We start from the raw sequence: 12,952 nt of genomic DNA on the forward strand, positions 1-12,952 counted from the left end.
GAACTCTCGCATGGGAGTTGAGGAGGGCCTAACTCACCTTAGGTCTGAAAAATGTGTTAGTCAAAATTCTTGTAATATAAAGTAAAAACAAGAGTAATCATAAAATATTACAAAGATGTGACTACAAAATGAGTGTTTTTAACATCATTTGAGGTAGAGGTTTCAAAATGTAATCTTTATCCCAATAATGAAAGACAAGAAGCACTCGTTTGGAAATCATATTTTTGCTAGGACAAGTATAGAATATTATTTTTTATAAAAGAATGACAAAAAGGAAATCAGATATATTTTGTAATGCAATGAGAGAGAGCGCACAAAGCTTTCTTGAAAATCCTCTTTTCCATTCGTTTATTGATGATGGTGCAATGAAAGAAGAGAATGGAGAAGAAGAAGGGAGGAGAAACGGAGGTTGGCTTCCAGGAGGCCTGGGTTGGTTGGTTTTATTTAATCGAAACTAAATAGGTTCGGGAGAGAGCATTTTCATTCAAACATCGACGAATTGTAAATTATTTAGACATTGTATATTTTTCTAAAAAGCAAAAAAAAAAAAGGGGAGCGACAAGGGAAGTGGGGAAGTTCCTACTCCTGCACGAATTTCAGTGCTTTTCCCGAGGGACTGCCGAGTGCGGAGTGCCCATCCCTTTCAAGGCCCTTTTATTTCTCCTCTGCTTTCTTCTCATTTTCCTCTCTATTCCTGTTTAATCTTTTTTTCGCCACGGGCGGAGCAAACAAAATTCCAAATCCCCCCCTTCTCTCTCGCTCTCTAGGGTTTCGAAGGTTCTGCTCCCTTTTCGTTTCTTCGTTTAGCCCGACGCAGCAGATCGCAATCAACTGCTGTCTCTGAGGTACTCTCTCCTTCACCCTTTTAACCTATAATCTATTGGGTTTTTTCCCCTATTATTTTTGTCTTTTGTATTCATTTTTGTTTCTTCCCTGTTCATGAATGTTTATCACGTTTCGTTTTTTTCCATTCTTAATTACATCAACTGCTAAAGTCTGGCGCCGCGACAATAACTTTTGTTGATTTTTTTGGATATTCGCCCTCGTTACGATTCCACGGAAGCTTGTAAATTATTGTATTGTTCATCTCAGATGGGAAGACGCATTTTTTATTTGCTTTCCGGTGGCGCATTTTTTGCTAATATGTTTTGCTTGTTTTCCTTCTGAAGCATACTGTTTTCTCTAAAAGTTGTTGTGATTTGTGCTTTTTTTTAATCCACGATTAAAATATACTCTCAGGATTAGTAGGACCAAACTGAACAGTTGTGTGGGTTTCTTCAGTTTTTTTGTAAGTATTTCTTCAGTTGTAAGAAAATCTCTAGTTCTCTATTATTCAAATTATATTTTATATTAGTTGTTTCAACTAGGTATTTCTTGTTTCTGGAGCCCGAAATGACTAGTTTATTATGTTTATGTATACAAATGCAATTCTAGAATTGACATTTACTCAGACTGTGGCTCTTTGATCAGTGGCTTTAGGAAGGGATCTAGTGATTGATCATTTAATATGGCCGCCCATTTTTGGACCTGAATGACCATCAAACATTCATACTTGTGCTGAATAAGCCAGTTATAGTTGTCTTTTTGCAACTTCTACTTGAGTTTCTTTTCAAGAGATTTATAAGTTCAAAACAAAAGCAACATGAAGTGGGTGAGTGACGTTGTCTGGCACCAAAATATCGGAATATAAACATGAGTTGTGTATTATCCTGTTATGACAATGTTTGTGACCGCTAGACGGTGATTATATATCTTGGCTTTTATGAAATATGTGCAGGTGCAACTACCTTTTCTGATAACGTTGCAATGTAGGATGACTTTTGAACTTGCAATCTGGTTTCACGTTTAACTATGGTCATAAATTTTAATCTTGTAATAGTTTCTTCTTTAGCTCAGCATGCTGAGTCATTGAATCTTTGACGATCACTCATCTCCCACTATCCTCCTGTACCCCTCTCCTTTTCTTTAAGTCATCTTTCACATGTTCTTGAAATGGAGTGCTAACGGTGACATTAAATGTTTTAATATGATAGGAACCACCATTGTGTGAATTCTGCAATGCATTGTTTTTGGGCGAGGGAGCATTCTCGCACATGGTCATCTTTGTTAAGTCCAAACTGAATACCCAGCTGAAGTAGTTGTTTAAACCTACAGCTTTGGAGGCCATGAATCTGAATCAAGGTGGTGAATTCACAGAATATGATTCAAGGATAGCATGGTTAAAAAAATGAATATATATATATATATATATATTTAATTGTGTATGCATTTTTGTTAGTGTTGTCTCCAACCCAGATGATTGTATCATTTACTAATAGTCACTATGTTTCTACAGTTCAATGTTATAAAACCAACCTAGTGTGGTGGGTGGGTACTGTTGAATCTGGGTTAACCACGTTTTACTGTTGATTCACTTTAGGTGATGCCTTCAAAATTGTTAAAAAAAAGGAAGAAATTGCACAGGGAGAAGGGTTTTTCCCTCATACAGAAAGGGTTGGAAGGAGGGGACTGCGTTCCCCTTCCTATACACTATATGAATGACAAGGCATGGAAGTGAGTCCCCTTCTGCTCTCCCCTCTTTCTGTGTTGCACAGGGGAAAATCCATCCATGGGGGAAGAGACTTGGTTGACCGGGCCGGTGGTTCAATGGTGAACCCTATTTGGTCAACCAGGTTTTGACCACTTCTGTGTCTTACTGAAGAACCAGTCAGCCGGTTCACTGGTGAATCTCTTTGGTCAACCAGGTTTTGACCATTCCCTGTGTCTTACTGAACGATAGTCCAGACAAGGGACCACATCTGGTTCATCCTGGATCAATCTTAGTTTTTTTTTGTCATAAATATATATTTTTTTCTATAAAAAAGTCAAAATTTAGTGGAAAGGTGGTGGATCTGTAACGAGAAACTAGCTCTTGTGTCTGACCAATGAAGTGATAATGTAGGTTCACCTCAAAGCATATTACTTGATCTTTCCTCTTATTTTGGTTGGATGTATTATCCTGAATGGTGGGCTCTTAGCCCAATCTATGAATTGTGGACTTCCCTCTTCTTTACTAATAAAATTTCCCTCACTTCAAAAAAAGGTCTTTCTTCAATGCGGTGAGATTGCAAAGGCTAATCTGTGTGATCCTTTTTGGTTCTTCTGTAATGGTTTATTCATCTGCTTGTTCTGGTACTTTCGTTATACTAAAATATTAAGCTAGTTTGTTAATATTGTGGTGGTTTGATTTGAATTAGCCAAGTAAAAAGTGTTTGTGGCTCGACTAGTTGTTGGAATTCGTGAATTATAGGTGGTCTGGAAAGTAATTTGAGCCTTTTCTTGTTTATTTTTTAAATGCTGATAAATTTATTGTGGTTATTTTATTAGTTTTTTTTTTATGTTGGACCCATTTCAGTATATGTTTTCAAATTCTCCCTCTGTGTTTTTTTTTTTTTTTTTTTTGACTGTTGATTACACACTCACACACTCCTTTTAGTCCTGGTGAGACTTGAGCCAAAGACCTCACACTAGAAACCCTCCTATGTGACCATTAAGCCAAAGGCCCAAGTCTCCCATGCATTTTTTTTTCTTTGTATGAAACCAGAGAAATGTCTTATTATGTTCCGAACTGCAGCTTTCTCTCTATCTTATTCTTTCCTTATGATGATCTTATTTGCTGTAGATCATTCAAAAAAAAAAAAAAAAAAAAAACTCTTTAAAGCTAAGTGATTCCTATTGTTTGACACAGTGAAACCTTGAATTGCTAAGCTGGCATAGCCACCTTGGAGTTCGAGGTGGCATAAACCATTTGGGATCTGAGTCAACTCATATAAGTTGTTTGAACCTTAGTGAGAATATCTTTAGGTATCATTAATTGTTCATAGACCAATCTTCTTGCTTGGAATTTTATGACTTTTAATTACATTTGAAAAAGTTAAGTAGAAAGAGGGTTGAAGCGAGAAAATGAGAGGGAGAGAAAATGGAGAGGAGAAACTGAAAACTGAACTGCTTTGGGAGATCTGCACGTCCCCCAATCTCTATTTATAATAAGGGTTGAGTACAATTTACAAAATGCCGTTACTAAGTGAAATTCCTAATTCTCTATATCTCATATTCTAAGTGTCTTTTTTACATGAAATTTGATCCATAGACATAGTTGGACGTGTATAACCACATTACACCAAGAAATATAAATAACGACAAGTTAAAATGACCAAAATGCCCCCGCACTTGTTTTTCAACACTCCCCTCAAGCTGGAGAGCATATGACAAATAGTCTAGCTTGTCACAGAAGTTAAGAAATTCAACCTTATCGCCAAGTTGATCACCAAACCGAATATATGGAGTAGTTACCTCTTTCCTCATTACTGCATCTCGAATGAAATGACAATCTATCACTATATGCTTCGTTTTTTCATGAAAAATATCTCAAAATTCTTTCTACAACCTCTAGTTGAATCTTACGTGAATGTACAATGAAATGACTCACTACACACTGCAAACGAAATATCTGGTCTAGTAATCATAGCATAAATGAGTTTGCCTATTAGTCTTCGATACATTGTTTTATATTTCAACTTTGGACTTTGATCATCATGAAGATCAAGTCCTACTTCCATAGGTGTCTCTGTAGGTTTGGCCCCCCAGAAGTCCATACTCTTGAAGCATATCAGTGACATATTTCCTTTGAGTCAAAGTCATGCCTTCCTTGCTTCTTGCAACTTCAATACCCAAGAAATATTTTAGTTGACCCAAATATTTAGTCTGAAAGTGATTTGCCAAATGGGATTTCACATTTTCAATGTTTGATCTGTCACTCCTAGACAAGATGATACAATCTACATATACCAATAAGATAATAATTCTAGACGATCGTTTCATAACGAATAGTGAGTGATCACAATGGCTTTTGCGAAATCCCATGGATATAACCACTTAACTAAAATTTTCAAACCATGCTCGTGGACTTTGTTTTAAGGCATAATCTTGAGTCGACATACCTTATGTGTCTCCCTTTGAGCAACACACCCTTGAGGTTGCTCCATGTAGACCTCCTCAAGATCACCATATATGAAAACATTTTTAATATCCAGTTGAAACAAAGACCAACTTTGATGGACTGCAATAGAAATGAGTATGCGAATAGAATACACGTGGGCAACTAGAGAAAAATTCTCAAAAATATCCACACAAAATGTTTGAGTATACCCTTTGGCAATAAGACGAGGCTTGTATCGTTCAACAGATCCATCAGAGTTATATTTAATAGTATAGACCCACTGATAGCCAACCACAACAACATGTGGAGGTAAATCACATAACTCCCAGTCCCCCTATCAATTAGTGATTCCATCCCAACATCCATGACTTTTTTTCAATGAAGAGTCAAGAAAGCATCCCGCACTGAAGAAGAAAAAGTGCAAATGGAGATGGATAAAGCAAACTTACGATAATTATTAGACAAGGAATCAAAAGGAGATAAAATGAGATAGAGGGTGGCGATTATCTTTGCAAACACCTTTTTGAAGAGCGATAGGAAGGTGAAGATCACTTACCTTAAGATCAAAAGACAATGACAAATCATGTTTTGGTGTGAGAAGGGGGTATGGGTAAGGATGAGATGGTTGTTGTCGGCACTGATATACCTGTTGTGGTTTCTCAGTAGAAGCATCACATGAGTTTGAAACACAATCATCAACTGGAATAGGAATAATTGGACTAGCTACAGATGGTTTAGGTGGAACTGACTTCGTTTTGGAAGATTAAATAAAGCAACATCCTCGAAGAAAGTAATATATAGGAGCTCAAATGTTTTTCTCCTAGACAGAATGCAACATTTGTATCTTTTTTGTGTCCGAGAATATCCCAGAAATATATATATATATATCTAAGAAACTATGGAGACAATTATCCTTGGAAAGATCAAAGATATGTGCAAAACATACACACCCAAACACTCGAGGTGATACAGGAAACAAATGCGTAGTAGGTAAAACAATTTGAATAGGAATCTTGCTTTTAGAGTAGAAGGCGGCATTCTATTTATCATAAAGCATGCAGTAGAAACAACATCACCCTAGTTTGGCTTAGGTACATTTATATAAATTAACATAGTGCGAGCTACCTCAAATAAGTGACAATTCTTGTGTTCAACAACTCCATTTTGTTGTGGAGTGAACACACATGAAGTCTGATGAATGATTCTTTGTGATTGATAGAAAGAATCAAATTTACGGTTCATAAACTCAAGATCATTGTCTGTATGCTAGATATGGATATAAGTTGCAAATTGAGTTTTAATTTTATTATAAATTAGTTGAAATAATCAAAGGCTTCAATTTTTTTTCTCATGAGATAAATCCAAGTACATCTACTAAAATCATCAATAAATGAAATAAAATACGTATGACCAAACAGACTAGTCACAGGACAATGACCCCAGACATCTGAGTGAACAAGCTTAAAAAGTTTACTTGTCTTATGAGATGAAACAAAAAAGAAACTTCAGTGATATTTGCCCAATTGACATGACTCGCATTGAAAAGTAATACTAGAAGAAAAGTCTGAAACTACTTGAATCAGTTTTGTAGGAGATTGATGATCAAGTCTGAGATGCCACTGAAGTGGTTAATCAGCTGTGTGTTGTGCATGCAAAGTACTATCTGGGGGTTGGTTGTCCAGATAGTATAGTCCTCTTCTCTCACAAGCGGAACTAATTATCTTCCTCGTCACAATATCTTGAAAGACAATATAATAAAAGGTTAGAGAACAATTCATGGAGTGAGCCACCTAATTGACAAACAACAGATTTAAGGGAAATTTTGGAACTGACGTAGATTGAGGGGAAAAAAAGGAGCAAGAGTAACATTTCCCACCACCTGTACTGGTGAAATTGACCCATCAACAAGGTTAACATGTTTAATGAGAATGAACTCTTTTAAGTAAGAAAATAGTGAGGACATACCTGACATGTGTTTTGTGGCACCGGGATATGAACATTGGACCCAATGTGGGGAATGAGACATTGTAAGTGCAAACATACCTATGGGAGGATTAATTTTTGTAAATCATCTGGAGCATCAGGTGGGATTGTAATTTCAGACGATGGGGTTGTACCTTCGTGTTTAATAGCGTTTGCCCACACAGGCTTCTCAAACTTTATCCAACATTTATCCGAGTAATAATTAGTGCATCCACAGTGAACACACTTGCGCTCAGATTTACCATCTCCTCGGCCTCGTCCTTTGCCTGAATTATCTTTGCCTCTGCTTCTACCTCTGCCAATCCCTGTGCGTCCCCTGAATGTATCATTGGAATCAGATGTTGTAGCCGTTGTATTAAGGGCAGTAGCCTCACCCATTGTGGTATCTTTTCCAGCTCTAGGCACAATTGTCTTTTCAGCTCTCTATACCCTATTAAAGGTTGTAGAGAGGTTAGGTATCTCATCCAAGGCCAGAATTTGTGTCTTTATGCTGCCAAATTCAGCACCCAAACCATCTTGAAATTTTGCCACAAGAAGTTGACTTTGTTGTTTTCGGAGTACCTGCTCCTCCGTAGTAAATGGATGAAAGACATTGATTTCTTGCCAAATACTCAGAAAAGAATTATAATAGTCTGTCATAGTTCTACTACCCCTTTTTAAGCCAAAGAAATCTGTATATAATTCATTAACCCTGTAAAGATTGTTATCTTGTCCATAAAGAGTTTCCAAAGACAGCCACCTGGCTTTGGTAGTTTCAAAATTCATAACTTGGCTCCCTATATTAGAATCTATGTTGTTGATAATCCAAGTCATTGTTTGACTATTTTCAGCCTCCCAATCATCATCCTGAGAGACAGGAGGGTCATTCATGATAAATTTCGTTTTTTTTCTGCCATTTTAATTACATTCTAACAGATCTGGACCAAGTAAGGTAATTATCACTATTCAACTTTTATGAGGTGATAGTAATAACATCTTTAGCATCCGGATTATATGATTCTTTTGATAGAGTATGAACCTCACCAGAATCAACCATATGAGATATATAAGAGTACCAAACAGATCAAATAAACCTTCTGAAAATTTTCCAAATCAACCAGCATAAGTGGGCCCCATCACATAAAATCACAGTTAGGGCATATAGATGATGTGTACAGGTCAAGAAATCCAAAAAATCCAACACATGGATCAAATTCAGAAGATATGGTGCACTGAGAGCAGTACTAGGGTTGATGTTAGTAGATGATGCAGATGACATCAGCAATGATAGATCTGGAAGTTGGCACACATCTCGAGATCAACATAAAGAAGCCTCTTTTGGCAGTTTAGAACATCAGAATCTGTTCTTAGAACTGTAGAACCAATAACCCTAGGGTTTTGACAGAGAGAAGGAGAAAAAATTGGATTTTTACTAACCAAGAGCAAAAAAACTGGAGAAAGATCCTTCCTTTATGTAGACTTCTACTTCAAAAGAATGAAAAACGTGACAAAAGGTCTCTTTCCAAAAGCGATTTACTACTCTGATACCATGAAAAAGGTAAGAAGAAAGAGAGTTGAAGATAGAGAAGGAGAGGGAGAGAAAGTGGAGAGAAGAAACTGAAAACTGAACTGCATTGGGGGACCTACACGTCCCTCAACCTCTATTTATAATCAGGGTTGAGTACAATTTACAAAATGCCGTTACTTAAGTGAAAACCCTAATTCTCTATATCTCATATTCTGTGTGTCTGCTTTACATGAAATTTTATCCATAGACATAGTTGGAAATAACGACAAGGTTAATTTGATCCATGAAATAACGACAATGTAAAATGATCAAAATACCCCTATACTTATTTTTCAACAGCATTTAAATCTTAATTATCAAACTATTATTAGGGAGAGAACTTTTGAAAAAGGCCATAGATTTTTCTTGTTAGGATTTTTGCGTGTTGACATACTTATACTTTCATTTTACAATACATGCCAGATATGCTAGATATTGAGAAGAAATGTGTAAGATCAGTGTGCTGTGTTTACAAAGTTTGCTCATACTATGTATTTGGATATGTCATGTCGAAGTTTTGATTGAATTTTGTCAAGTTTCATGTAGAGAAATTTAGGCCTGGATATTTTTTTTGTGCTTTGAGGAGCACCCTACAACATTTGAAATCAGATGGAAATTTCTACATGCATGCCAAGACTAGGTGTTTTGTACTTTTACAAGATGATCAACTGTTTTTATGCCATGAAAAATTGTTATAGCAAGTGGATATCAAATATATTAGAAGTTCACAGAATTAGGGAATTTTTTATAGATAATGTTTGAAGGATTTGAGGCTATATTTTTTTCTTGGAAATTGTGGACATAGTTAATGAAAACTAAGAATGCCCGTGGGAACTGGTAGTGTCAGCATGTGCTGGTGATCTTGACAATTTTTTTATATTGAATTGGTCAATATTACTGGTTATTTTCTTTAAAAAAAATTGCCGTGGTTATTTATGTGTACTTCTGAAAATAGTATATTTTCTTATACCTGTAAAAGATTGAGAGAATTTCACACTTGTGCTGTCTAGACTAAGATGCAAAAAAGATGAAAATATCCCTCTCAGTAGGTTTTGTAAGATGCTGTCCATATCTGATGTACGACCTGACCTGATTCCTTTGATTGGAATGAATAGCAGGGTGTAAGGTTCTCATATTTTTGGGGTTGCGTTCTAAAATATTGTGTAATTTCTCATACGCAGTGGCATGGTGATTTTTTCAGCAACTTATGGTTCTTCTTGGTGTTGAATAAATTTCATTTTTTGTATGCTCCAAATGCATATGCGTGAGAGATTACTGGTTTGATGTCTTAACCTGGACTCTCAATAGTGTGAGGCACTACAAGAGACCATTCTCAAGCGGAATATATGATCCCTATTCTTCATCTACAGGCCGTTTTGTTTTTTGTGTGGAAGGCTTCTTTGTGACAATAAGGCATGTCCAATTACAAAGAAAGTGAAAGGAGTCTTTTTCTTTGCATCTATATGTTCAATTTTTTGAAATTGTCTTTGTTTTTGTTTTATTTTGTGTTGTCCATGTGATAGAAAAGGCATTTTTTTATGCAGAACAACAGAAAGGGCCATGTAGTCTTGATGAAGTTGTTGCTGAGGTGAATGACTATTCTAGGAAGTCCTGGCTGAGTTTTGCATACCTCAATGAGCAAATGCAACTAATATGATTGTATATACAGAGAAAGTGTGGCTTTATAGTATTGCTATGGGTGTTTGGGAAGCTTACAGATTTATCTCTCAATGTCTAGCTTGCATGAGTTGTGAGGTTTGAATTACCATTTCTTCTTTGGTTGTAATCATAAAAATAGCTAAGACGGGGGCGCTTTGTTGTGTGGCCGCGGGGCCACATGGGGCAACATCAAACACAGATAGTAGAGACTATTCTACGGGTCCCAATGAACCTCAGTGGAGAACAAATTCTAGCTTCTCTCCTCCACTCTCGAGGAGATGGGATTGCAGGTTCCAATCAGATGTATTATCCAATGGGTCTCATGGTGCTGTTTTATATGGGTCATCTTTATCTTCCAATAGTAAAGGAAGCAGAAGTAGGATGAGCAGTGAACAGTATCCTCCTAATCATCATCAGCATTCTATATCTGATGGTGTGCTTTCTTATTTTGGAAGTCCATCAGACAATATACAAGGCCCTTCTCATTGGACTCCGCCTGTCGAAAAATACAATTCTGCAGAATTCTCCACACCCTCCATGGGAGGTAATTTTCCTTGTATAACGATTTATATATTTACTGTCTGATTTTATGCTTTGTACTGCATAGCTAAGATACAAATTTTCTGCCAGGATCAAGGCTGGAAGCTTCTCCATTTTCTCAGTCTACTGGGGTATGCAATCTTTAACGTTACATTCTATTAATGTTGATAATTTCCATGTATTTTTTATTGAATATAATTTGTTTGCTTTTTCCTGTTGCAGAGGCGCTTTGCTGCTAGAGTGTCTAACAGTTTTGGATCACCATCTCCACTATCTGAATCTTCTCGATGGGAGTCATCAACCAAACAGCCCATTTCCTTCTCTACCCGTGCCAACTTTTCAACCAGGCGTTCATTTATATCTAAACCTGTTTATCCTCTTGTATTTCGAAATCCTGTATCAGATAATGAAGTTGGTGAAGTGGTGGAACCTGCTGTTCGGAGCAGATCGACACCTGGTGAGAGTAGTACCTCACCTTTCTGGCCAGAGAGGACATTTAGTCTAGAGCGTAAGTTCCATAGAACCCTTGCTGATCTCCATGAGTTGGATGCTTCCCCAGATCCCAGCTCAAGTTCTAGAAGGGATGGATTTAGGTGGAGCAATTCAAGCAGCTATGACATGGGATTTGATAGAGAAGAGATTGAGATCACAGAACACATAGATTCAGATAACCGAAGGCTACACTCTGGTGAAGAACCGAAATGTGGTTTGTGTGGGAGAATGCTGTGGCAGAAATCTCCATGGAGTTCTTATCGGATTGTCAGAAGTGGTGACATGCCAATAGCTGGAGTGTTGTCATGCAGCCATGTTTTTCATGCGGACTGCTTGGATCAGACAACTCCCAAATCCCAAATTCATGATCCCCCATGTCCAGTGTGCCACAGAAATACGGTTGTTGGGGCTGAACCAGCATCACTAGTTTCAGAACCTTTACAGATGATGCTGAGATCAGTTCGAAGGAACCAAGGAGTAACTGTTTTAGCTGATGGCACAGGCAATTGTGGTAACCTTGATTTGAATCATGGTGAGAGTGGTAGGAGGACTGGATCTTTGCCTACGGGTCATGGAGCTAGTAATAATAACTCTTTGGTAAGGAACCATTTTAGGAAGCGTTTCTCTTTCAAAGGAAAGACTGGGAAGGAACTTTTTGGTTCAAAAATATTTCGCCGGACTGGCTCATCCTCTTCTGATTCTCAGGCAGGCAAGAGTCAAGTTGGGTGTTCTAAAACTCGACCTGCCATGAAGGTTTAGACAAAATGATTGGTAAGCATCGGGGATTTCATTAAAAGATGATTGCACTGTGGAGGTTGCTAGGAATTGTTTCAAGTAACCTTAATGTTGAGGGGCAGCGCAATGTGTTTTACTGTTTTTTTGCTCAGGGCTGCACTTGCGTCAGTGCAGAATCTTCCTTTTTTTAGGGGAGGCGGCATGCTGCAATTGTTTTTACTGTACTTTACCTGGAGGGATCCAGATCGTAAATTATATTTTAACGAACAAATACTTCTCTGTTTTATTATTGTATATTTGGAAATTGGCTTGTTTTGACCCATTGATGTCCACTGATAGCATCCTGCTAAGCGTTAAAAGCAGCATTTACTGAAGTTGACTATGCCTCCTTCGGACTTATATGCTAACTCTCGGATGGCAGTTCACTGTTTTCTGCTAGTGGCTTCACAATTGCAGGTATAAAAAAATTGCCTTCCCCTCGTGCCTGCTCTCTGAATTTACAGATTCCTTGACTGACAACTCTTCTGCGAAAACTTTCTTGGACATGTTTCGCAATCCTGACTTACTGTTATTCTTTGTACTGCAAAACATTACTTTTTCCAGCTATCTACGATCTCCGAGTCTCTGCCGCGGTGTTACCGTACTGTGGTCGGCCTTTTTCAAATTACTCATAGCTACCTTCGTAGAGACTTTGAGTGTTGAGAGAGCATTTATGTCTCTTTGCTATGTATGACTCATTTCCCTTTCACATTGTCATTTCACGAAGCTACGCTAATGGAGCATGTCCAACGCTTCCTTTATTGGGCAAGGTTGGTTGATCTGAATTTGGCTCTGAATTCAAATGGAATTTATTCATGGGCGTATCTATCTAGCCGCGCAGGAAAAGTGGAAGTCTTGAAACTCTCTTCAATGGAGTGTGAGATTACGACTCTACAGCATCCCACCGAACTAGCCTTTGCAGGGAGCAAGGCAGAAATCCTGTGAAATATCTCTCGTCTCACGTGAATGCCTTTTACCAG

The 12,952-nt window shown here is 37.6% G+C and overlaps 1 protein-coding gene across 3 annotated transcripts; it reads left to right on the plus strand.

The window, feature by feature from the left end:
- The first annotated feature begins 374 nt into the window (after positions 1–374).
- Positions 375–12,204, plus strand: LOC137958475 (uncharacterized). 3 transcript variants are annotated; one of them, XM_068805515.1, is made up of 5 exons: positions 375–845; positions 2,034–2,181; positions 10,052–10,710; positions 10,797–10,837; positions 10,929–12,204. In XM_068805515.1, exons 3-5 carry the CDS (start codon positions 10,548–10,550, stop codon positions 11,955–11,957), a joined length of 1,233 nt encoding a protein of 410 aa, XP_068661616.1. In that variant the 5' UTR covers positions 375–845; positions 2,034–2,181; positions 10,052–10,547; the 3' UTR covers positions 11,958–12,204. The 3 variants fall into 3 exon arrangements, with proteins under 3 accessions (XP_068661616.1, XP_068661617.1, XP_068661615.1); XM_068805516.1 differs by lacking the exon at positions 2,034–2,181 and having other exon boundaries at positions 10,929–11,163; positions 11,266–12,204; XM_068805514.1 differs by lacking the exon at positions 2,034–2,181.
- Positions 12,205–12,952: the final 748 nt, after the last annotated feature.

This window comes from Aristolochia californica, unplaced genomic scaffold (assembly GCF_029961685.1).
Source record: "Aristolochia californica isolate CCGP_79_NKW_82.1479 unplaced genomic scaffold, dmAriCali1.0.hap1 SCAF_3, whole genome shotgun sequence".
Taxonomy (NCBI): Eukaryota; Viridiplantae; Streptophyta; class Magnoliopsida; order Piperales; family Aristolochiaceae; genus Aristolochia; species Aristolochia californica.

What these genes read in the sequence shown, in the direction of transcription:
- LOC137958475 (XM_068805515.1), top strand. Translation starts at nt 10,548, where the DNA reads ATGAGCAGTGAACAGTATCCTCCTAATCATCATCAGCATTCTATATCT. An exon ending in CTCCACACCCTCCATGGGAG is followed by an intron (nt 10,711 to 10,796) that starts GTAATTTTCCTT and finishes ATTTTCTGCCAG; the next exon opens with GATCAAGGCTGGAAGCTTCT. An exon ending in CATTTTCTCAGTCTACTGGG is followed by an intron (nt 10,838 to 10,928) that starts GTATGCAATCTT and finishes TTCCTGTTGCAG; the next exon opens with AGGCGCTTTGCTGCTAGAGT.